This window comes from Dysidea avara, chromosome 10, assembly GCF_963678975.1.
Source record: "Dysidea avara chromosome 10, odDysAvar1.4, whole genome shotgun sequence".
Classification (NCBI taxonomy): Eukaryota; Metazoa; Porifera; class Demospongiae; order Dictyoceratida; family Dysideidae; genus Dysidea; species Dysidea avara.
The window spans coordinates 28,804,537-28,829,775 of NC_089281.1; the positions used below are offsets into that span (position 1 = coordinate 28,804,537).

General features: G+C 38.0%; 1 protein-coding gene and 1 pseudogene across 2 annotated transcripts in view; both read right to left on the bottom strand.

Moving 5' to 3' along the window:
* The window catches only part of LOC136237253 (neural cell adhesion molecule 1-like), a 34,660-nt gene that overhangs the window by 4,713 nt on the left and 4,708 nt on the right, over positions 1-25,239 (bottom strand). Inside the window, exons 1-8 of one of the 2 annotated variants that reach the window (XM_066027591.1) lie at positions 6,442-6,591; positions 6,007-6,267; positions 5,687-5,953; positions 5,320-5,631; positions 4,654-4,926; positions 926-996; positions 663-870; positions 273-614 (exon numbers count right to left, since the gene is read on the bottom strand). In XM_066027591.1, coding sequence (XP_065883663.1) covers positions 273-614; positions 663-870; positions 926-996; positions 4,654-4,926; positions 5,320-5,631; positions 5,687-5,953; positions 6,007-6,267; positions 6,442-6,526 — 1,819 coding nt within the window. In that variant the 5' untranslated portion in view covers positions 6,527-6,591. Of the gene's footprint in view, positions 1-272; positions 615-662; positions 871-925; positions 997-4,653; positions 4,927-5,319; positions 5,632-5,686; positions 5,954-6,006; positions 6,268-6,441; positions 6,592-20,558; positions 20,901-20,955; positions 21,164-21,218; positions 21,290-25,239 lie in introns of those variants that run through there. The other variant, XM_066027592.1, reaches the window with a different exon arrangement.
* Positions 6,758-12,542, bottom strand: LOC136268721 (coiled-coil domain-containing protein 186-like; annotated as a pseudogene).

Genomic DNA, 25,239 nt, shown 5'->3' on the forward strand with positions numbered 1-25,239 from the left:
AAAGAAACCACTTCAGAGCAAAGTTCACCTGTGCAGAAGTTTAATATAGACTTCATTTCACTTTTTACGTAAAAGCTGCTTTTACCATTATTTAACGATTTTGCTCACATGGGTGCGTACGGACAAACATAGATAGGTAGATAGATAGGTACACACACACACTTTTATGAAAACAATTTCAGTAAACCAGGCGCACACCCACAGCCAGCCTTCGGCCGACTGTGGGCGCGCGCCTGGTTTAAAAAAGTTTTTACCCAATCAATGATACATACTTGAAATAGGGTGGTACACCAAACATCCATCTGTTGAGGAGACATCATTGACTGAACCGACTGCTGTACGGACATCTTTTGTAAACGAAGTGTTATCACAGGCGTAGACTGCGGTTATCACAATAGTATAAAATGTGTCTGGTTGTAAATCACTAAAGCACTGATGAGAACTACCAGAAGGTACCAGGTCTGAAGTGAACACCTCCCTAGAGTTCCCTGTTGTCTCTTTCACCGTAAATATAGTTCCATTAGCCTCTAGTCTGAGTGGATTATTAACTGTCCATGATATATTTAAAAAAGTACTTCCTTCCATAATAGGATCAACGCTGGTTATGCTGGGAACTGTAATACACTATAATAACAGATAGCTGAGATGATGGTCAGTCTTACCATCACAAAAGAAACCCATTATAGCATCTGACTTGGGGCCAGCTCCTCCATCATTTACTGCTTGTATAGTGAACTGGTAAACAGTATTTGATGTTGGGTTAGTATATCTCCATGTTGTGCTGGCACCAGATAAAGTTCTATTTGATGTATTTCCCATTACCATGATGTGTATGATGTACTCGTTTAATGGTGGACCACCCGTTGGAGCCTGCATGTTAACAACTTGTGATCCATATTAATATGCTGTAAGTACATTGTCATACCTGCCATGTCAGGTTGAATGACCCTCTCATGGATACTGAGTCGAGCATGAGACCTTGAATCTTAGCAGGTGCTAAACAATATAACATGTCATTTAAACTACTATCACAAAGCCGTCTATCTATAGCACAACAAATACAATAGCGACCTCTCTAATCTGAGTACCTATACTGGAACCTAGGTAATCAGGACATTTGTCCATGGTTCCATTTGCATTGGTGTGCACACATTTAGACCCCTGAAATCAGGACACCTAACTCTGGTACACAGGCAAGCATAGTGAAATACAGTTAACATACAGGTACCAACCAAGTGTCCTGATCTGGTGTCCACATTAACAGACTTCACCATAATAAAATCATAACACTCTTACCACAGTTAGCATAGTACATACACACCCCACAGCTGTTTGTTTACACACATTCCATTATTTTCTATGCATACAAGTTACAATGGGGCGTGAAGCCACAATAACAGCACATTACAAGAGTTACAATAACCCCCAATGGTGCACACAGATGATTTCAAACACAAAACAACCACAAAACTGAAGATAGTACTTTTATATAGATACCTGAAAATATTTACCAAGTTCCATACTAATATTATTATTTTGTTGAAATATGATGTTAACTGACATTACAACACTTTTTCTCTAACTTCCTCCTCCCACACAACACCATTAAGGTCATGAGATCATACAGTATTCATTGTTGTGATACTGCCAAGCATGTTGTAATACAGTTAGTCAAAATATTGTACTTGTTTATTGAGCTATTATTCTATTGAGTGCACAGCAGTACAGGATATTCTACCTTACAGCCTGTTTACACTTGCCATCTAGTTTGAACTATCTTGATTTAAAGCAATTTCCAAGTTAGCGTAAACACATACCATATCGAACCACTCTGAAATGGATCTGCTAGGGATGTGGATCTAGTTCAATATAGTTGCTCCACTTACCAGTATAAACAGTTGCGACCCAGCAGTTCAATTTGGCTTTAGTAAACGGAATAAAGATAAGGAGAACTACAGCTAAAACGGCAATTGTAATGATGAAATGAAGCTAGAGCAAAGTATTTAGATGGCCTCAAGAACAACATAAGAGCTCAAGAATGAACAAATAGTCAATCAACTCTAAGGAATTGAAAGGTTGTCATCAACACTTAAGACTTTATCATGCCTACTAACCTGACAATAATAGACAGCAGAAATCCCTTTAACTCTATTAACAATCTCTTCAATGAAATTATGATTGTGGGTTTAAGTTTTATTTTGGTGATCGGATCAGGCCCAAACACTGCACTGAAAGCGAACTCAATTCAGAGATTTTGTAGTATTGGCTGTTAGACTAAGGTCAACTCCACTACACAAAATTCTCACAGTCTAAACATGTTGTCTACAATAACATCACCTTAAAATGGGCAGGAACAACAATGGCAGTCAGTGAACTGCCCACAATTACACAGAACAAGACAAGATAGCACCAGTAGGCGCAAGTTCTAGTTGGCACCTAATTCTCACACATATTTAGACATCAGGGTGGACTAAAGTTATCACTACAGCAGACAGGCAGGCAGTGACATAAATGATAGCCAGTGGAATGCATCATACTTGGAATGTTTATCAAATCAGTTACTAAGTACCTCAATTAGGTTACTACTACTACCACTACAACATTATTGGACAGTTATAGGAAAAAAACTTTAATTTGTAGATCACAAGACTGGGTACTGGTAAAGACTAACCTTCTTGCACTACCACTGTCAAGTGTAGAGAATAGTTGGCATGTTACAAGAACAACAGTAGCATCAAATAAATCTTTATAAATTCAATGTCAACACTTCAGCATCAGCAGTAAGTATTCAAGTGAGTGAATTGTAAATTTAGGGCCTCACAAATCTTCACTCCTGGTACAATATGAAGCTTTCCTAGCTAAGAAGTAAGCCATGTATTACTTATTGCGAATTCAGCAAAACGTTTTGTAAATATCAGTGTCACCATGTACCATTATGACAATGTCATTTGCATGGAGATGCTCTTCAGAAAATGGAGATGATATAGTTAAGCACACATTGCTTGGGGGAATGTTGTATTTGCAGGTTTGTGACATGCACACATTGGCAGTGCCACATGTAGCCTCACAGTCTACTGAGCAGACACTACAAAGAGTTATGGCAAAACAAACTCCACCTAAACCATCCATCAAAACAGAGCCAGTCAACTAGCTACAAAGGAACCACACCAAACAGAAAGGTATAATCTTATAAGACATGAAAGATTCTGATTATAATGGAGCATGTCAGTGGACTCAAGCCCTTTGGGCTCAAGTCTTCTAAACATGTGTTAAAGTACTTGCACCACACTCCTGAGAATTTGTAACTGTTTCAGCAAAACCTCTCTGCAGAAATGTCACACAGAAACAGCTTTACGTATACACTCTGCATGCACGTGCACACACGTGTTTAAAAAAGCTGCAGTGACCACTTAACCAGCAGGGCTACATAACGCCTCTGAATACCAGGAACACACAGATTCATCGTGCAGTGTGGCGCACATGGTATGCATACAGCCTCCTGCAATTTGTCTGCGCTGACTCATAGTACTGGGTAAAAGCATGACTGTGCTAGCAAGGTAGCTGAGGGCTTTTTGTGTGTGTGTATGTGTGTGTAGTGTGTGTGTGTGTATATGTGTGTGTGTGTGCGTGCGTGTGTGTACCATTTAAAGGTGGAAGCTACAGACCAAATACAGAAACTATGACTCAATATAATGGCATGTCACCTAGCCAATAACAGCCTAAGGGTGGAATTGAATTAAACTGCTTGTTAACACCAATCAAATGATACTCAACTCCACAACTAATGAAATTCACATTGTATGATCAACTATGGAGTAGTTTGCCAACAAGGAAAGAATTGTAGACACACTACTGAAAAGATTACAATAATTCACACCAGGGTATGGCCAATAGTTATTGAACACTTTGACACACTGATTACTGGGACCATGCACAATTGAACTGAAGAAATGTTACACTTAAACTGTTTACAGCTGTGACAGTCCCAAACAATGGGAGAAGGTATTCTCTCATGACCAATTTCATCCCCTCCTGGCAAACAAAATTAGGACATCCTGCTTTCTCATAAGGCAATCTGTCCCATGCTAACACTAACAATACAGCAACAATTACTGGTGAAGTTTTTAGCATATGATCTCACACTATTAGCAATGGTTACTCCTAATTCATTCCCTACCAAGTTAGGAAATCCTGCTCAGGCCATTGGCAGTTATAAGAAATGTATGGCTATTTAGTCAAAAATAACAATTAAATTAACCACCCTAGTTCCTTTACTAACAAATATCAATCATTTAACCAGGCTTCTAACTGAAGAATTAAGAACAATTTGTAAGTAATTACTCCTGAAGGGCCCATACTGCACAGAAAGGTTGTACATTAGTGACACTCAAGTTGTGCTAGTGTATTCAAAGGTATTGTCACCTGGTGTTCTTAAATTGGTTGTCTAGACAACAAATTAGTGTTGGAGGGAAGGCACCTACCAATAAATACTTGATATATATGGGTCACCTCAATGTGAGGCTAATAGTCTAATGGTGACAAATGTAATAAAATATTCCTCTTGAAATTTAACAAAGCTTAATCCATATAGAGCAAAGAACATTAATTCCCTAAAAGTCCTCATAATATGACATGTACTAATATTTAACTCACTTGTCATCGCTAAGGTACTGTTTGGAGGGCTTGGCAGACTCCCTTCAATGGTGGTTGCCTTTATCTCAATTTCATAAACTCTATTTGCAGTTAGTTCAGTCAATGTCCGTGTAGTCTCGTCACTTGGGATGTTATCACTGACAGGTATCCAGGTATTACCTCCTTGCATACGATAACGTAACTGGTACGTGACTGACGATAACATATTCCATGACACTGCTATTGAAGTTGGACCGAGTGGTGAAGCCCGTAACACCGGAGGCTCTGGTGTTCCTGAGAAGGAACACACATTTGAATTAACAGGAAATAACATGTGAATTTGAAAATGCTTGCATAAGCAAACAAACACAATTAAGGTCATTATCAATATTAGGTATCACTATGTTGCTAAGCAGCCATTCAAAAACATGCAGCTCACAGGCAAGGTATGCTAATAACAACACACAGGAGGTCAAGGAATGGTTTACATTAGCCAGCCAAACAGTCAGGACACACACAGCAACATGGTACTACAGGATAATAAGTGGTCATTGTGTTAATCAGATTTTCATTGGCTTCATAGCACCATAATTACCATAGCAACCACAATTTTGAATCCATACAACTATAAATTACCTAAATGAACAGCTGATGAAATTAATTAAACACATATCTAAGTCTTCTTACCAATTTTTCTAAAGCTGAGACACTCTCTTGTGGATCCAAAGTTGTTTACAGCAACACAGCAAAACTCACTGGGTCCAGTAATGTCATCATCATTGAACTGAAATCTGCTGGTGGAGATGACTCGGTAAGAATTAACTGTGTGCATCACACCCATTTGAGTATAATTCTGTACTACAATCCCTTCAGAGTTTCTCTGTTGAAAAATTACATTGGATTGTGGATAGCTCACAATGTTACAAGTCAAGTTAACAATAGCACCAACTCCAACTGTGGCACTGTCAGGAGTTCTTGTCAATGTTACAAGTGGTTGAACTACAGAAGTGACACAGACGAGTCAGCGCATTTACAACCAACAAGCTAAACTCACAATTTATCACAACATCGTAATCTTCTGTTTCAGTGTCTGCACAATTCTCAGCTGTCACACTATACATGCCAGCATCTGTGTGTCGGACGTTTGTTATTGTGAGGCCAGTACGGGCAGTAGTGATCCTTGGGTCTGACACAATATTAGCTCCATTGAATCTCCATGTCACGTTGGGTGGGGGAACACCACTAATGTCAACATTTATCTGCAATGTGCCATCCTGCTCAAATTCTAAATTGGAACCTGTTGGCAATATTCTAGGAGATTCTAGGGAGACAAAAGCTGAAAAGTAGTATAAACTTCCAGAGCAGCAAACTTACCAGCGACAGTCAAGTAAACGTTGAACGTATAGAATCCTGGGGGGATGAAACACGTGTATCTGTTCGCATGGCTTGACAGAACACTTGAGATATAGAGAGACCCGTTTGTAAGAGTCTGACAACCTGGACAAGTATCTTCGTTAATCGCTAGATTGCCTGCTACGGTCCATCTTATAACATGAGCTGGATTTGCCGCTTGACAATCTAATCGAGCAGAAAAGGCTACCTTTGCTGTCGTATTCACAGGTTCAATTGAGAATCCTATGAAAGGGAGAAAAGAATGGCTTTGCAATTGGAGACGCGTGCAACGAACACACGAGCTAGATTTCACAAGTTTCTTTATATTATGCTAATACAAAGTTTAGTGTTGAGTTACAAGAGTAGGTGTACTAGTTTTCTGTTGACAACATACAAACAAACGACAATGCGAAATACCTTCTTGCCCGAGGGCAGTTCGATAAGACGTAAAAGCAAGCACCATTTGCAATAACAGAACGCAACAGCAACATCGTAACTCCATAACTCTTCACTGCAACTACTAAAAATTCCAGCTAGAAAATACTTCGCGGTGTTGAAACAACGAGGCAAATTATTACAAGGGTGCAGACACGCGGCGCCACCAATAGACATTACGTCACTTGTCGCTTGCATTGCGCATTCTATGCATGTTTTTGTAAATAAAGTGCATTCCATTCATTAATATGGTCAGCGAATTGTTAGTAACGCCTTGGGCGTGCTGCCACACACATCATCACAAGCATTATTAGATTTGATAAACAATAATAAATTATATATACATTTGAATCATGGTATGAAAAATTACAATTGACATAATCTTTGTATGCGTTGTGTTAAAATGGCAATTTGATCACCGAGAGTTTTTATATTATCCTGTAAGAAAAAAGGCAGATAAGTTCACTACAAAATTGTTCATTATGCTAACCTTTAATGTTATATTTTTTAAGATTGTATCTTCAAGAACTGCTTGTAGTTTTTGATTGATTTCTAGTGATAACTCTAGGCTCATGTCACTGCTGTGTGCACGAGATCTGAACACGGATGCCATGATGCCTCCTTTACGAGATCTCAATACCTGAAGACACACTTAATCAGCTGATGGGAGGTAATACAAATATCTCACCTTGTCTTCATCCATACGAAGCGTAGTTAGACCACCTGATTCTTCTCGTATCAAGTAGCTCTTGATAATTCTGTAAACCAACAACACAAGGTCTAACTTTGGTAATCCAAAATACCACGTATATGTATACTTGTAACAAGCACATAAAAACATGCAACCCGTGCACACACACGCACGCATGTACTCACTTGGATTTCTTTTGTTAACTCTTCTGTTAATTGTCGAATATGTTCTTCTAGAAACTCAACCTTTTCGTCCCTCTTTGCAATGTCTTTACGAGACTTGACTAGCTTGTCTACCAACAAGGCTTTGTCTGGTCCCATTGACTGTACTGGGGATGGTACTCTATCCTATTAGTGACCAGTACACACATGTTCACACAATAGAAACTAACAAAATGACACACTTGATCAATATAACAACTAAGATTTCATTGCAAACAAATCTGTCTATTGTAGTTCTGTTGGTACAATACTTACCATGGTTGTTAACAAATCTGGAGCAGTCATTGGCAGTTGGTCGAGTGATCCTGTGGGAGATTTCTGCGGTAACTTTCCACCTCCCTTTGACCATCGCTGACCTTCACCGTCATTGTTTTGACTCGACAGCACATTACAGTGGTTAGCCCACAGCTGTTGCTGTTGCTCAATATACCTACACATACATGACGGCTGATATACACACACCTTTGAGTTTTAAGGTAAAATAAGGAATACATGTCTATAATGTGTGATAACTGTTAATAAGTCTCAATAGAAAGGCTTGCCAACACTGGGGACAGGTCTATGACAAAACTAGGTCTTCATTTACACATCTAATTACAAATTAATGTAACGCCGTGTCATGAATGGCTGCATTCACCTCTTGCATTCTGTTAACTGCTTTTGTAGGTCCTAAACTGTTAGGAAGCTAAAAATAAAAGTTCTGAAATATTGTAGACCTTTAATGATCCTGCCTGTTTCTTCTTAGCAACGATTACTTCATTTTCTTTTTCACCCAGAGCGATGGACAGCTGCTCAACTGTATGTAAACATGGGAACAACATTGAGTGATATTCAAAGTAACAAATCACATCAGTCACCAAACTAACTAGCCAATCAAATTAGCAAGGCTGGGGGAACCACAAGAGAATTATACAGTAAGATATTTCCACACACTAAAGAGACAGCTTGGGGGAAATTAGGCCACAATCTGCATGCACAAAAGACAAACAGTGACATTGATCAGACAATACAAAGTGGCAATTACACTACCAGTTCTGCCAACAGATGTCAGACTAGACTAACCAGCTTTGCTCTTGTCTATTAATGCTTGTTTGAGCTCTTCAGATTCTTGTGCAGCTTGACTCAGTTGCTGGCTCTGTGTAAACACATACAACAGACACAATAAACAACAATATCATGATTGCTGAGGCTGTGTGGGTGCTGATGAAAATGGCAGTTTTTCTTCTTTTTCTAACAGACAATTTTAGATGTAATCAAGAGGTTTAATACATATAACTGTCAGGACCTTATTAAATTCAGAGAGTTTGTTCAGAGAGGTTTCAGTGTATTTGATAGTTGACAATGTGGAATTACTAAATACAGTTTTAATACATTGCCTCTAATCTGTACATCCTTGACTGGGTAAAGAGAAAAATAAAATGGATTTTATCAAAAGGTATATCCCTACTATTGTTTAATTCAGTGCTGAAGCCATCACTATTATCACCTGTGGCCACATGTTACATGACTAGACACATCATACCATTATGAGTTAGATAACAGTTCAGTAGAGTTATGATGTAAAACTAAACTAACAATTCCTAGCAAGATGGTTAACTCCTTGTTACAATATGTTATGTTGCCACTAATGGACTGTTATCACAAGACTGCGTGTGTGTGTATTGTGCATGTGCGTGTGTGCGTGTGTGCATGCGTGCGTGCGTGCGTGTGTGTGTGTGTGCATACATTAGTGGACAACCATCAGATCCTGTAAGCTTTGTGACAACGTTTACCTTCCCGACCAAAGTACAAATATCATTATATAGTATCATGGAATATTCACTTGTAAGCCCCTTATCTTTTTAACAGTAAACGTCACATGTGGGAACTGTTAATTAAAGTTGCTTAGCGCACAAATGAAACATAAAGGGATTTTAAGGTGGTTTAGACAGATGACCTTATTACAGAGTAAGCAGATTTCACTGTATCAAATAGACACTGGGACAATAAACTATGTTACACCTGTTAGAGTGTATGGGACTAGACCTACTGAGACCAATAACTTTGTCCTCATTACAGTGGATTTTGTCTATGTACTTCTCACTCCATAGAGCTGGTAATAGAGGACTCGCCATACTAGTTTATACACAAGCTACTGGACATTGATAATATGGGCTGGCTAATGAACAATGTTATCAATGCCATGTGTTATGTTTGCCCATGCGATCACAAGTCTACAAAGCATGAACATCTTCCCTCTGGACCTTCACCACATCAGTAACATATATTAGTAGTCTGATGGGACAACAATGTAATGGCATGCGTAACTGCATGTGTGAAAAGCCTTCCATCTAGTCAGTGTTATAAAACTAAACATTAGAAGTGGTTCCCTTATATAAACATCTCACACCTGCAAGATGTGTACGTGTGTGTGTGTGCACATGTGCATGTGTGTGTGTCAAACTGTGATCGATGCATGCAAATGTGTGGTGTGTGTCTGTGTGTATACGATAGTAAAAATATGGACACAAGCAATACAGTATGAACTACTGAGCCACCTACCACTTACCAATGAGGTATTGGATTTATTTAAACTAGTAATTTCTTCACTCAGCTGTTCATTTTCTAATGTTTTTTCTGCCACCTATTTTACAACAAATAATTGTGTAATATTCAGTTACTTTGGCTATACCTGAATGGAGAGGTTGTCTTTTGTTGCTTGTAGTTCCACGTTTAGGTTTGTCAGCTTCTCAGAGAACTCTAATAATTCCTTTTCTTTTTCTAGACAAGAAGCCAAGTCATTTTGAAGGTCTGCACAAATCAGCTGCTGCTTCTTTACGGATTCCTCAAGCTGTAAACAATTTGCTTTTGATCTAACAGCGTCACAGTTAACATATGGGCCAAGTGAGACCATTATGCCACAGTCAGCAATCAAACCTTTGAAGTTCATCCTGAGTTGGCTGAAAGCCTGAGATTTTGTCATTCAATTTCTTGATCTGTTCCTTTAGTTGGTTGTTCTCACAGCAAGCTTGTTCTGATGTCCTATCTTGTTCATGTAATGACTTCTCCATCACTGACACCTGAAATGGTATAAAATGATACCACCCCATTTTCTGTTTTGATTACACTTAAATTTCAGGCTCTATTAAGTACAACTATGTGAACACCTCAATCCTACATCTTAACACCTCACCCTTAATATAATGGGACCCCCAGCAATCAGGATATAATCCATTATAAGGATGGCAAGTAGCGATTTGTTTTGTTAAATAGTGTTAACTGGTTGATACCTTATCTTTCAACACTCTGTTCTCCTGTAAATATTCTTCCAGCATTGACTTGGTATCATCCAACTCTCTTTTGTTCACTTCATAAAGCTGTGTAAAGTGATGGGTTAAAAATACAACTAAAAGAGCATTGAAACTTGTATAAAACAGTCATGATCATGAATTAAAAATATAACAACAACAATTACTTCAGATAGAGACAATTTCAATTTCACACACAGAATTAAAAACATACTATTCGGATATGAACCAACTTTCTCACACAACCTTTTCTGCTGCTTGACCAAATTTTTCCTTGAAAATTACATTACATACACAATTACTGCACACCAATTTGTTAAATATTTAGTACAAAAATTTCTTTTTATGTTCAAGCATGCATGACTTGTTTGAGTATCAAAACAATCTTTATACGAGCACAATCACACACCATTGTGTTAACACTATTGTCTGTATGCAGCTGAAAAGCTTTACAAACACTCTCATAAACCAACTGCAACCTAAAGCTGGGTATCAGAGGAGGTACGTGAGCGTATATTTTTTGTACAGGGAAGCTGTTTCGTGGGGTTATCAACGAAAAATATGTGCTGATCAAACTCTTTTCTTATGCTTAATTCAACAGTGCAGTCTACCCCATTCAACCCCAGTGGTTCAGTTTTGATATACACAGCCTATTGGAGGAACCGTCACGTGATGAATAACTAACTATACAAAATAAAGCCAAGCAGCAAGTTGGGAGGAGAAAACCAGTGAAAATCAACTGTGCAAGTGTCTAAGTAGTTTTGCAGTTCATCAAATCTTGTCTAAGGATTGATCTTCCACGATTTAACCATTTGAAGAATGCAAGTACTGCAAATTCTTTTCAATAGCACTTAATTCATGTCATACCTCCTCTGGCTGGGTACATCGCCTCCTATGTTAATTTAATAGAAGGCAGTGAAGCCTGTATGTGTATGCAACTGTGTTGAGCATGTAGTATCAGCAAGAGTACATCATAAAAATATTAAGTGTTATTATGTACTCTAGATCTTGGTGTCAGGTGTCATGAAAAATTCAAACATGTAGGGATGCTGTACATCATTGAGTAACACGCTATATCCAAGGATTAACAAGGATGTTAGATTATTAAGGTAAGTACAGCTAACAGTGTCAGGTTACCATAGCCAATCTATTAAGTGTCATATTAGAGAACATTTACACTAAGTTGCATTTAAAATTACAGCATTAATCCAGCTGTTACATATTCCTAGTTCTCACTTGTTCACTGAATGCTAACAGAAAAACTTACTTCCATTTGATCAGCTATCTCCTTCTCATGTTGTTTCAGCTCCCGTTCTGTTTCTGTTAGCTTAACGTCAAGGGTGGAGGATTTCTTTTCTTCAGAATCCTAATGACAATAACCACAGCTGACTACAGCAAATAACATGAGGTCATGAAGTACACCTAGTTACATGTTTAGGACTTACTTGACATGGTCACTATAACTATAACAGACAGCAGTTACCAAGTGAGGTTTAACTTATCGTAGGACACAAAAACTGCAACATTTACAGTTTACACTCCATGGTGTTTACAATTTACATTTGAAAGAGGACGACTTCTATATGTTATTATAACATGTTAAGATACATAGCTGGTACCCCTAATGTGTCCATCATAAGATATTACACACACACTGTATCAATGGCACAAACCTGATATGCAACAATCATGGCTTTCATATCATTACGAATTTGTTCCCCTTCTTCTCTAGATTCCTGCAACTTCTGTAAGGTGGTACGTCGCCAGCTTTGATTGAACCTCCTTGTGTGCCTCACTCTCAGACTTGAGCTTGTTTTGTGCCCACTTTAGCTTGACGTTCGACGAGTTAACTTTACTACGAAACTTTGTCACCTCCTTAGTCTTTTCTCACAGTGAGGATTCCTGTAATAGATTAATATGTAGTAGTTGGGAATTATCTGGGTATCAGTTTACCAATTTCTTGATTGTTCCGTTTAATTTGGTGGTGTCAGCTTTCACCACTTTATATTGAGCTTTACTTTTCTCATTATCCTGTTACAAAGTACAATTGGTTCTCAAATGACATCAGGGAGGAGGGAGGGTTACCTTTAGTGCCTCCTTGTATTTCATGTTTAGCATTTCATTATCTTCTATTAGTGTCCGTTTGTTTTTCTCCAGTACAGCTAGTTTACCCATAATACGATCTTTCTCTTTACAAGTCTCTTGATACAACTTGCTTGCCTAAATATACAAATATAACCTTCTTAATAATTTGAATCAACACATATAACAAGTACAATATGCTAGACCACTGGTAACCCATGTCAAGGAGGTCCCTAAGGTGCAGTACCAAAACATAGCTACAGTATGATACAATGTCCTCCAAATAAGGCAATCTCATTATAAGGGTTATGAGGTTCTCACCATCAGTTCCTAGCTGGAAAATTATTAAACAACAGTAACAGGTAACCAACACACTAGACTTGTCTTCTGCACTTGTTGCTAATACCAGCTGGATAAACCTTACTGTTTATTATTCAGTCAACTTGGATGGGTGTTACACAAATACCAATAACAATAGAACTACATTCATTGTAGTTATGAAGTTGAATATTCGGAGCACAGTGACAGGAACTCAAACTGGAACTTAATTTACTATCCGTAAGCTTCAGTGCACAGGATGGGATATAAAATAGTTATATCCCGTATACTTGGATGATATCATTGATATTACACTTGTCCTCGGCTCTGCCTCGGACTCATGTAATAACAATGATATCATCCTCGTAACAGGATATAACTATAACTTATACACGCTTAACCCATATTGGCATTTGCACTACATTCAGTTTCTGACATTCTTGACAGTTTCTCATCTTCTTGCCTTTCTTGCATACGTTTACTGGTAACAAGGGTGTTTAATTGTTGGAATGGTACAGAAGGATTAAAAAAGTTCAATTCTCTAACACGTGACTGTAATGGTGAGTTATCACGGCCCTACTTTGCCCTATTCACCATGCATGGGTGAACATACTGTGGTGTATTCATGCCATCAAAACTGGCGTGACAATACATAAGTTGCAAAATTTAACTTTGAACAGTACCAGTAGTTGACATAGGAGAGAATTTTCATGTGGTCTGACATTTGTAGCATGTTAAGTCAGTTGGTCCTTGTACATATTACATCTACCTCAGTGTCCACAGTTCTAATTGCTCCATTTACCAGACCAACCTCTACTCAAGTTACTGATAAGCATTACATGTTCCATTTTTTGCTATGCATGCAATTAATTTTACTTCAAGACCATTTGCATTATCAGAAGCTAACTAGTACCTGTATGTATTAACTAGTACCTGTATGTATTGACTAGTACCTGTATTGCACATCCAATGCTATGCATTCACCTAGAAGCAATGCGCACAAAAGTACTCTAATAGAACAGTCACATTCACATTGTGAAACTATTCCAAAAGTACTACATTCTCCCAAAATGGCATGCATGCACATACTTTATATATTTGGTGTGCTTCAAATACTGTACAAGTACTGTCCATTTTATCATACACTATGATGGTAGTGTATAGTAGGGACCACAAAGGAGTAGGCGCGCTCCACGAAATAAAATCACCCAAAAAAACCTCAATTTTCCCTGACGATGATGAGGCAGTATTGGTTAAGTAAAACTAAGCCCAAACAAGCTTTCAGATTGACCCGAAACGCTTAGGCTAGGGCTATGGGCTTGATTTTTTTCACTGTTGCTTTGGCCCGACACGTGCCTTTTGACATACCGCAGTACATGCAATGCCTTCTTCATGGACTTACCAGTGTCCTCCTTTGTGCCCCATTCATCTTTGCTGACAGCTAAGTGTCGATTTGGTGATAGCACATGATGGCTTCCCTTCGTAATGGAAATCGTCCGTATTTGTCATAGTGGCTATTTTGATAGCAGAGGTGCTTTCTTGATTCGTACTGCTGTGTAGCGGGTTGAACATAGCTGACAACGAAGCGTAATGGATACTTCACTTTTCAGACGATAATTGGGGCGCACGGCATCATTTCAGATGCGGTGTGCGTGCATGGGTTCACCAGTTATAATAATTTACAAAAAAAGTTAACAAACAAGTACACAAAAAAATTTGGAATTTTCAACTAGAGTAGGGACCATAACACATCGATAAAAAGTACTGAAACAAGCTGGAGTAGTGCACAATATTAAATCACAGCCAAAACAATAAGAAGTATGAAACTTAATTATTAGTTTCTCATCCTCCTGTACTCAAAATAACAGTGCAGGAGGGCAGATTTTTATTTTATTTTTACTGACCAAATAGCTGAATTAGCTAGCTAAAATGACTCAGAATGCAGTTTTCTTAGACTACTCTAACAAGCGGGTAGCAACTTTAGAAGGTGCTGGATAGCTGCACTCAACCACCAGTGGTGCAAAAAATCCTTAATGAGGTAAGAAAAACATCCATGCGGACGGGGATGAGAAACTAATAATTAAGTTTATGTGGCCTTATATCCCTACTGTGCATTTCCATTACGGTATGAGCACAGTAGGGATATAACACTTCTTATTGTTTTACTGTGATTTAATATCGTGCACTACTCCAGCTTGTGTCAGTACTTTTTATCAATGTGCTATGGTCCTTACTCTAGTTGAAAATTCCAAATTTTTCTGTGCACTTACCAGATCATGTAGTTTGTATACACTGTGCACATGATGGTCATGCATTATTGAATTGACTAGCATTACTGTCATTACAGAGTCTCAGTTTTTGTTGTGCAGATCTCACCTACCTCAGGTTGTTGCAATGTGCATTACATGTAGAGGTGACCAGCCATGTTGCATGCATTCTTGGCAACTCTTGGAATATTTCTTGCAACTTAAACAGCCAAGCCTAAGCATTGCATCAATTTGCATGGCCAAAATTAATAGGATGAATCTAGCTGTAGATAAACTTCAGAACATGAATATTATGTTTTCCATCAGTACAAACATTTTTCAACAGCCATACAGATTTAAATGTGTAATGATGTTAAGCAAGACGTACTTCTATTGTGATAGCCTTGTTAGTTTAGTCCACTGGAAAGAAGAACAATTTGCAGGACAAGATTTCTTAACCTATTAACTATTCACACACAAATTGTCAACAAAGTTATACTACAAAACCAAATGACCTGATTTAGTGCAATGCAAATTTCATTAATATATGTACTAAAAATACACCACTTTAAGGAAATTTCAACAGTTTGGGATAAAACACAAACACACATTGAAGATAAAACATGACATTGACAAGGAGAAAACATCCCAACCGCCTGGCAGACTCCTGTAAGCGTTTGAGCGTTAATTGGATGGCTGCAGGTTTGAGGCCGCCCAGGTCCAGTCATGGATTTTTTCTCCTTTCTCCACCTTTTCAAACATAATTTCTGTAACAACTTTAAACAGGCTGTAGGACCAGGTGTCCTACATACCTTCAGCACTTGTGCTGTAAAGCCTTAATAAATAAAATAAATAAATACTAACAGACATTGCTTACAAAAATAACAAAACACTTTTACACACAACACACGGTTATACCAATGAAGTTATAAGTGAACAATTATATTATATTTAAGAAGTTCTTATTGCATTAGTTCGTATATACTCTCCTATTTGTATGAACGATGAAATTATTATACCGAGGTCCCTGTTGTCTGCTCCTGTAATCTAGTCATGTCAACTGGCTGGTTCCATGTAGGCGATCTGTTATTTGAGCTGTATGGCTGTTGAGAGGAAAACAACGAGTAAATAACATTATTTATTTAGACTTTATTTAGGACGTCTTGGTGTGGGTAACAAATCTCATATATTCTACTAGAATACATAATAAAAGTATTAATATTTTTATTATGTACTCTTGATTCTACCTTTTCTGATATACTCCATGCCTTCAGGCACAATATAACGTACGCTCAAAATCTAGGTTTATCCAATGAGTACACATTCATAATTAACATGCGGTAGTGTAATGGAATGCTAATTGTGTCGTGTGAGCATGTATGGTTGCCATGGCACTAGTATTATCATGAAAGATACAACCTACAGCAGAAACTGGTAAGTAATTTGAGTCTAAAATAGAGTCTAAAGGCACAATGTGGAGCCTATGGAATTTATAAACCCTCAGGCTTAGTAGCACCCTCACTTTGCTGATTTGTTACAGACTCAGGCCTTCAGGTTTATAAATTCCATATACTCCACATTGTACCTATATAACTATTATTTATTCAGATAGAAATGGAAGGTAGTACTTTGTGAGCAAATGTTCACCATATGGTGTATGATGTGATGTGATTACATCACATTACATCACCACCATGTTTACCATGAGGTCATCATGTACACCACAACTTGTTTATCAGTTACCATAACAAGTCACACCTAAACACTTGACACATACCCAACAAAGTACCACAAACAACTTCATAAAAGGCAAGGAGATCCATTAACCAGTAGTGGTATATTAGTCCAGTAATAACTAATGGCCTCACTATGGAATGTACTCCTACACTATTACTATTAGGCTGCTGTGAACCATTACACTGTATATTCCCTTAAACAGAAGCCAACGTGTTTATCCAGACACAACAAACCCATTGTTTTTACCAGAGGTCTATATGAAGACAACTATTAATGTATCAGTTGACCGGATCTGCAAGAATCCTACATATTAGAGAGCATGTTTTGAATTCCATTTTATTATATATCTAGATGGCCGGTTAACTTGAGTCTCAGCCCTAGAAGCCAAGAATTTTCAATGCTAGAAAAACAGAACAATTGATTTCTACAGTACAGTGATGAAACGATTATTCAGTTATTTGACTATTCAGTTGGTATGACACTATTCGATTCGTTAACACACTATCTGAATAATCGTTAGCACTTTGTACACTGTATTCAGATGGAGAATATATATACCAGCCTTGAAACTTAAGATTGTGAATGAAGTGATATCTGTACTGATACAAATTCTGTTTTAGAAAAGATAGAAATAGCTCTTAAGCTTTACCTTGCTCTCTAACAAAAGGTTTCAGTACCGTATATGACCGTATAGAAGCCCGGGTGTTTATTTCCTATAAATCATTTTTGACTCGAAATACAAAATCCGTAGCCCATCACGTACATAAACCCATTTGGATTCCTCTGCTGGGTGAAACATTGGAAGTCGGGCGGAAAGATGACAATGACCACGATAAATACGCTATGGCCATCACCAGAAGAGAAGGCATAGTCGAACAAGACAAGACATCATAAGACTGGTGACGAGACATCACTGTATAGTTAGCAGCTGACACGAGTTTAGAACCCCTTTCAGTGCATATCATTAGCACCCCGGCGTTTAAATGAGCCCCGGCGTTTATTATGACAGTCCCCTAGCTGTACGTATATTTGAGCCCCTGCATGTATTTGAGCCCGGCTTTAATACGGTCATATACGGTATTTATTCAATAGAAGTATAAGCTTAAAGAATAATCGAATATTCAGTTGTTTTGTTCACAACTATTCGAATAGTAAAAATTGCTACACTAGTACAGTGACAACACACACACAAAAAACACTACTACAGGCGCTTAATTAAACGGTCATAACTTGTGAATGCAGTCCTTTACGAATGCAGTCCTTTACTGAAATGCAAATCCATCGCTGGGTACGTTCTGTCTTCTAGGCCCTTCCCATCGGCAAAGGTGAAAATGTGAGAAAAACACGATAGTGAACCACTTGTTCAACAAGGTAGGCTAATGCTCATATCTTCCATCTCCTTGGGAGTACTGATACAAAACAAAGATTTTGAACTATTCTTGCTATGCTACCAAGGGTTTTGCCATTAGCACCTTCCTTCATTGTGAAATAAGCACTTAAACCATTTATGGATTTTTTTTTTTGTAACATATTTACCCATTGTGTTTACTGCATTCTACTGTAAAAGTATAACATGTGGGATTCTTGCAGATCTGGTCACATATTGTAGCATATCAACGTGGAAAATGAGGCTACTATTTTAAAATGGATATTGACATGTAGTGCAACAATCAGAAGCTACAGACAGTCAAGGTGATGCTTACCAGTGGTCGGTGTGAGGGGTGTGATGCTTCCTGATCTGTAACTAGTACCTGTGACACTACTCGATGAGTTGTTCCGTGCACTACACGATGAGAACAACGAGAGAGCACACAGTGATTGAGACATACTATTGCACACACTACATCAATGCATGTACTAGGGCTGGGACGAAGCTTCGAATGCTTCGTGGGTTTGAAGGTTAAGTAAACTTCGAATTATAAAAGTATATCCTTTGAAGCTTCGTAATGCACTCATAGTCTATGAAATAATTACAAATAAACGTCGTTATCTTTATTGCAGCTGCTTATTCCTCTTGCGTGATCAATGTTCGTCTCTTCGTGATCGAACTTCGTGTGCCATGCCCACTTTTAAACTGTCGCAGTTCAGCTTGCTACCATAGTTGCAGCCTTAAAACACCTTATAAAGTGATAGATAATACATGGAAAACATACTTTTAGCCATTAGTTAGTGTTTACCTATGCATGATTGCAATATAGCGGACATGCCCATTTGCAATTGATCGATTGCGTCATTCAGTACTGCTGCTATGTACTTTCCGAATGCTTACAAACTTATTAAATAGGTTTAGAAAGGTAAAGCTTAAGAAGGATGTGCACAAATGCAAGAAAACCTGTAACTTGAAAGCCAGTACCGAAGCTTAGAATGTTTGAACATTTTATTAGCGAATATTCGAAGGTAAATTTCAATATTCGTCCCAGCCCTAGCACGTACACAGATACACACACTTCACTTACTGGTTGTGGTGTACTTGTGTATAATCCTTATTATTCATATTCGTCATGGTTCCCATCTCTAACTCTGAGTTATGACTTTTCTGCCTGCAGGCACAATAGATGCCGATGCTTAACATGATAACCACAGCAACCAGTGGTATGACAATGATCAATGTTATCTGCCATCCTTCCAAATTGCTGTCAGATTCTGTTTCACCAGTTGGAGGATCAACTAAAAATATGAAAAATGCCACATAATAAAGTACAATGTAATAATGTGTGCCTCCCCCCCTCATGCAATATATTCTCTGACGTAGTTAACTACTGTATGACATTCACCAAGTTTCCCAGTCCACTACCATGTTCAAATACTGCATTATACTCAATGAAAATAATCTTTGTAATAATGTTAATGTAATTTGCCAAGAATCATTTACACAACTTGACAAAACTGAATTGCATAACCTAAAGTGCTTTTTTGCAGTCCAATGATACTGACTGACATTTTATTGAAATAAACAATGGACCACCTACTCAAATGCAATGCAAATATGCTTGCATGGGTAGAGGGTGAAGAAAAAAATGAATTGAAAAAATGGCCATAAGCGATTTCACACATGGGCCATTGTCATATAAAACACAGAGATATCTTCACAGTTATAGCAGGCAAATAAAATAGTTTGACTGCTGACGATACAAAATTGCCAAAAATCAATGTTTGTCCCAGTCATAGTATTACAAACATAACTATATAACCCAGTCACAACCAATTGAGCAAACTTTTAAAATACTTGAAAAATCCTTAATTAATGATACTTCCTTAAATGGCATGCCACACAAGTGTCTGACACTTTTCCTAGCTAGCACAACAGATAGTTAAAATAAGGACACAACATCCAAATCACACACACCATTTGGTAACAAGCATGTTAATAAGATTCACTAAATCATGACTTCTATAACTACCACCATTTTAGTTAATGGACAGTAGGAACCACTGGACACCATAAATGCCCATTACTACATATATCAGAAATTGAAATATAAAACCAAAAAGTTTTTACCCAATCAATGATACATACTTGAAATAGGGCGGTACACCAAGCATCCATCTGTTGAGGAGACATCATTGACTAAGCCGACTGCTGTACGGACATCTCTTGTAAACGAAGTGTTATCACAGGCGTAGACTGCGACTATTTCAATGGTATAAAGTGTGTCTGGTTGTAAGTCACTAAAGCACTGATGAGAACTACCAGAAGGTACCAGGTCTGAAGTGAACATCTCCCTAGAGTTTCCTGTTGTCTTTTTCACCGTAAATATAGTTCCATTAGCCTCTAGTCTGAGTGGATTATTAACTGTCCATGATATATTTAAAAAAGTACTCCCTTCCACAATAGGGTCAACGCTGGTTATGCTGGGAACTGTAATACACAATGCACCATAATAACAGATAGTTGAGATGATGGTCAGTCTTACCTTTACAAAAGAAACCCATTATAGCATCTGACTTGGGGCCAGCTCCTCCATCATTTATTGCTTGTATAGTGAACTGGTAAACAGTATTTGATGTTGGGTTAGTATATCTCCATGTTGTGCTGGCACCAGATAAAGTTCTATTAGATGTACTTCCCATTACCATGATGTGTATGATGTACTCGTTTAATGGTGGACCACCCGTTGGAGCCTGCATGTTAACAACTTGTGATCCATATTAATATGCTGTAAGCACATTGTCATACCTGCCATGTCAGGTTGAATGACCCTCTCATGGATACTGAGTCGAGCATGAGACCTTGAATCTTGGCAGGTGCTAAAGAATATAACATGTCATTTAAATTACTATCACAAAGCTGTCTATCTATATATAGCACAACAAATACAATAGTGACCTCTCTAATCTGAGTACCTACACTGAAACCCCGGACACCTTGGTAATCAGGACATTTGTCCATGGTTCCATTGCATTAGTGTGCACACATTTAGACCCCTGAAATCGGGAGACCTAACTATAAGGACTTTTAAAGAAAGTCCCATTAAATTTGCTGGTACACAGGCAAGCATCCCTCAATTTGAGAATCAGAGCACAAGGTTAGAGGAAGTTTAATCAATGAATGGTAAATGTACACAGTATTGCAAATGGGCATGTCAGCTATTCGTAATTATATGAGAAGAATGAGGTAAACACATCAACTTTGCATTGCTCTTTTTCCATTGAAATACAACAGCTCTTATAAGCATACAAGGTGTTTATAATGTGGACGAGTCACATTTAAACATGAAAAAGGTGTTAAACAGAGTCCCTATATAATGCTTCTAAAGGTAAACTCATCAGCTCTGTTGTACCTATGGGAAGGGTGAAAAAAAATAACACAGCCATACATAATATGTCACTTGGGTAGCAGAGGAGGTATGACACGAATTAAGCGCTATTGAAAAGAATTCACAGTAATTGCATTCTTCAAATGGTAAAATTGCAGAAAATCAATCCGTAGACAAGATTTGATGAACTGCAAAGCTGAAGTGTTGGCATTGAATATATAAAGATTTATTTGGTGCTAGTGATGCTTGACAGTGGTGGTGCAAGAAGGCCAGTCTTTACCAGTACCCAGTCTTGTGATCTACAAAGTTTTTGATTATAACTGTCCAATAATATTGTAGTAGTAGTAACCTAATTGAGGTACTTAGCAACTGATTTGATAAACATTCCAAGTATGACTCATTCCACTGGCTATCATTTATGTCACTGCCTGCCTGTCTGCTGTAGTGATAACTTTAGCCCACCCTGATGTCTAAATATGTGTGATAATTAGGTGCCAACTATAACTCCAGCTACTGGTGCCATTCTTGTCTTGTTCTGTGTAATTGTGGGCAGTTTACTTATACTGCATTTACACTGGCAGTTGGGTGTGGTTCGGCATGGTGTGGTACAGTATGGTACTAAATAGGTGTGCGTTTACACTAATGAAAATTAGCCGTATTAAATGTATTGTTAGACATCACGTGAGTGCACATGATCTCAGAAGCGTAACGATGGAAGCGGCAAAGATGCAGCTTGTTCTTTCGTTGCTTTCTCAGCGGATTACTGCGAACAGTGGTAGACGACTACAACCGATACCTTCCAGTAGAAGACGAATGGTGGTTCGCTTCAATCACTTTAAAGCCAAGCAGAGGAGTAGTCGTCTGTTTTTGATACTGTCTATGGCATTATTGGCTACCCTGGTACCCCACCCTAGGATGCAATGGACAGTATGAAGGTTGGGCATAGCTACTTAGTAAATAATAGAAGGGCAATGCAATGTGTGAATAGTTGATTTAAAACAATAACTTGTTTTGCACTGTGTATTTTCATAGATACTGTTACATAGATAGCTAGCTAGGTGTCATTTTTAATATATTAATCATTGTTAAAAATTACATGTTCCATTATAATGTTGTGTATATGTAACTACTATAATATACAGTGTTGGGAGTAACATGTTACTTATGTAACGTTATGATATTATTACTTTTGTGGTAACTAAGTAATATAACGAAATACGCTATAAAAAACTCAAGTTACTTTACTTACAAACGTAATGTGTTATCTAAGTAATATAGTCACTATAATGAATCTAATATTACTTTAAGTAACAAAGTTACTAATCTCATTAGTGATCCTCTGAGTAACGCCTAGCCACAGCAAAGTAATGAAGCCTACTGAATGAAGCTTATTTACCAGCTTCTTACTTATAACCAAGATTTGCACATTGTCCAACAAGGCTATCATGTCACATGATAAGGTGTAGTTTCACACATGACAGCTTAAGGCTGTGGACACAAAGTAATATAATATATGTAATATTATTATAGTTACTTTATTTTATGGGTAATATGTAACTGTAACTAAATAGTTCAGTTGCAAGTAATATGTAATATGTAACTAGTTACTTTTTAAAAGTAACTGTCCCAACACTGATAATGTATTATTAGCATAATGTGTCAAAACCTATAAATTTGTCAGGTCATCATCATCCTGGTGGGACTAAATTGTCTCGGAAACATTTACACCAACTGACTGGTTTGAGAACTTTCGTGTTAGACAAACATTTCAGTATCTATGCCAAAAGTTGGGACCTGATACGTCGCCAAAACACTCAACTGTGTAAGTGTGTTTCCGTTGAAAAACCTGTTGCTATAACTTTATGGTGCCTTGCCACTTGTTCGGAATATCGTACTCTTGCTCACTTGTTTGGTTTGGCTTGGAGTACGATTTGTGTGATTGTTCATGACACTTGCAGAGCAATTGTGTCAGCTTTGCAGAAATTGGTCATTAGGTTCCCAGATGGAGATGATCGCAAAGTAGTAGATGGATTCAAATCAACTTGGGGGATGATTCAATGTGTAGGATCTATTGATGGTTGTCACATAACCAGCATCTAACCATACTGACTTATAATAGAAAGGGGTGGCATTCAATTATTTTGCAAGCTGTAGTTGACTACAGGTGAGAATTTGTGTAGTGGAGTTGACCTTAGACTAACAGCCTGTTTATACTACAAGATCGCTCTGGATGAGTTCGCTTTCAGTGCAACCCAGATCAATTGTTGAGCGGCGTTTGGGCCCGATCCAATCAGCAAAAAACTTAAACCCACATTCATAATTTCGTTGAAGTAGAGATTGTTGATGGAGTTAAAGGGATTTCTGCTGTCTAATATCATCAGGTTAGTAGGCATGATAAAGTCTTAAAAGTGTTGATGACAACCTTTCAATTCCTTAGAGTTGGTTGACTATTTGTTCATTCTTATGTTGTTCTTGAGGCCGTCTTTCCGTATAGTCATCTAAATACTTTGCTGTTGCTTCATTTTATCATTACAATTGCCATTTTAACTGTAGTTCTCCGTATCTTTATTCCATTGACTAAAGCCAAATTGCACTGCAGGGTTACAACTGTTTATACTGGTAAGTGGAGCAAACTAGTATGACAACTATTCATAATTATATGAGAAGAATGAGGTGAACATATCAACTGTCCCACCCTACCCAAGCAGAGGAGGTACGACATGCACACGTGGGCACATATGTTTTGTACAGGGAAGCCATTTCGTGGGGCTATCAACGAAAATACGTGCCAATTGAACTCTTTTCTTATGCTTAATTCAACAGTGCAGTCTACCCCATTCAACCCCAGTGGTTCAGTTTTGATATACACAGCCTATTGGAGGAACTGTCACGTGATGAATAACTAACCGTACGAAATAAAGCCAAGCAGCAAATTGGGAGGAGAAAACCAGTGAAAATCAACTGCACAAGTGTCTAAGTAGCTTAGCAAGTATTCAAGTGAGTGAATTGTAAATTTAGGGCCCTCACAAATCTTCGCTCCCTGTACAATATGGAATTTTCCTAGCTAAGAAGTAAGCCATGTATTACTCGTGAATTCAGCAAAACGTTTTGCAATTATCAGCAGTGTCACCATGTACCATCATGACAACATGATCAATGTCATTTGCATGGAGATGCTCTTCAGAAAATGGAGATGATATAGTTAAGCACACATTGCTTGGGGGAATGTTGTATTTGCAGGTTTATGACATGCACACATTGGCAGTGCCACATGTAGCCTCACAGTCTACTGAGCAGACACTACAAAGAGTTATGGCAAAACAAACTCCACCTAAACCATCTACCAAAACAGAGCCAGTCAACTAGCTACAAAGGAACCACACCAAACAGAAAGGCATAATTTTATAAGACATGAAAGATTCTGTTTACAATGGAGCATGT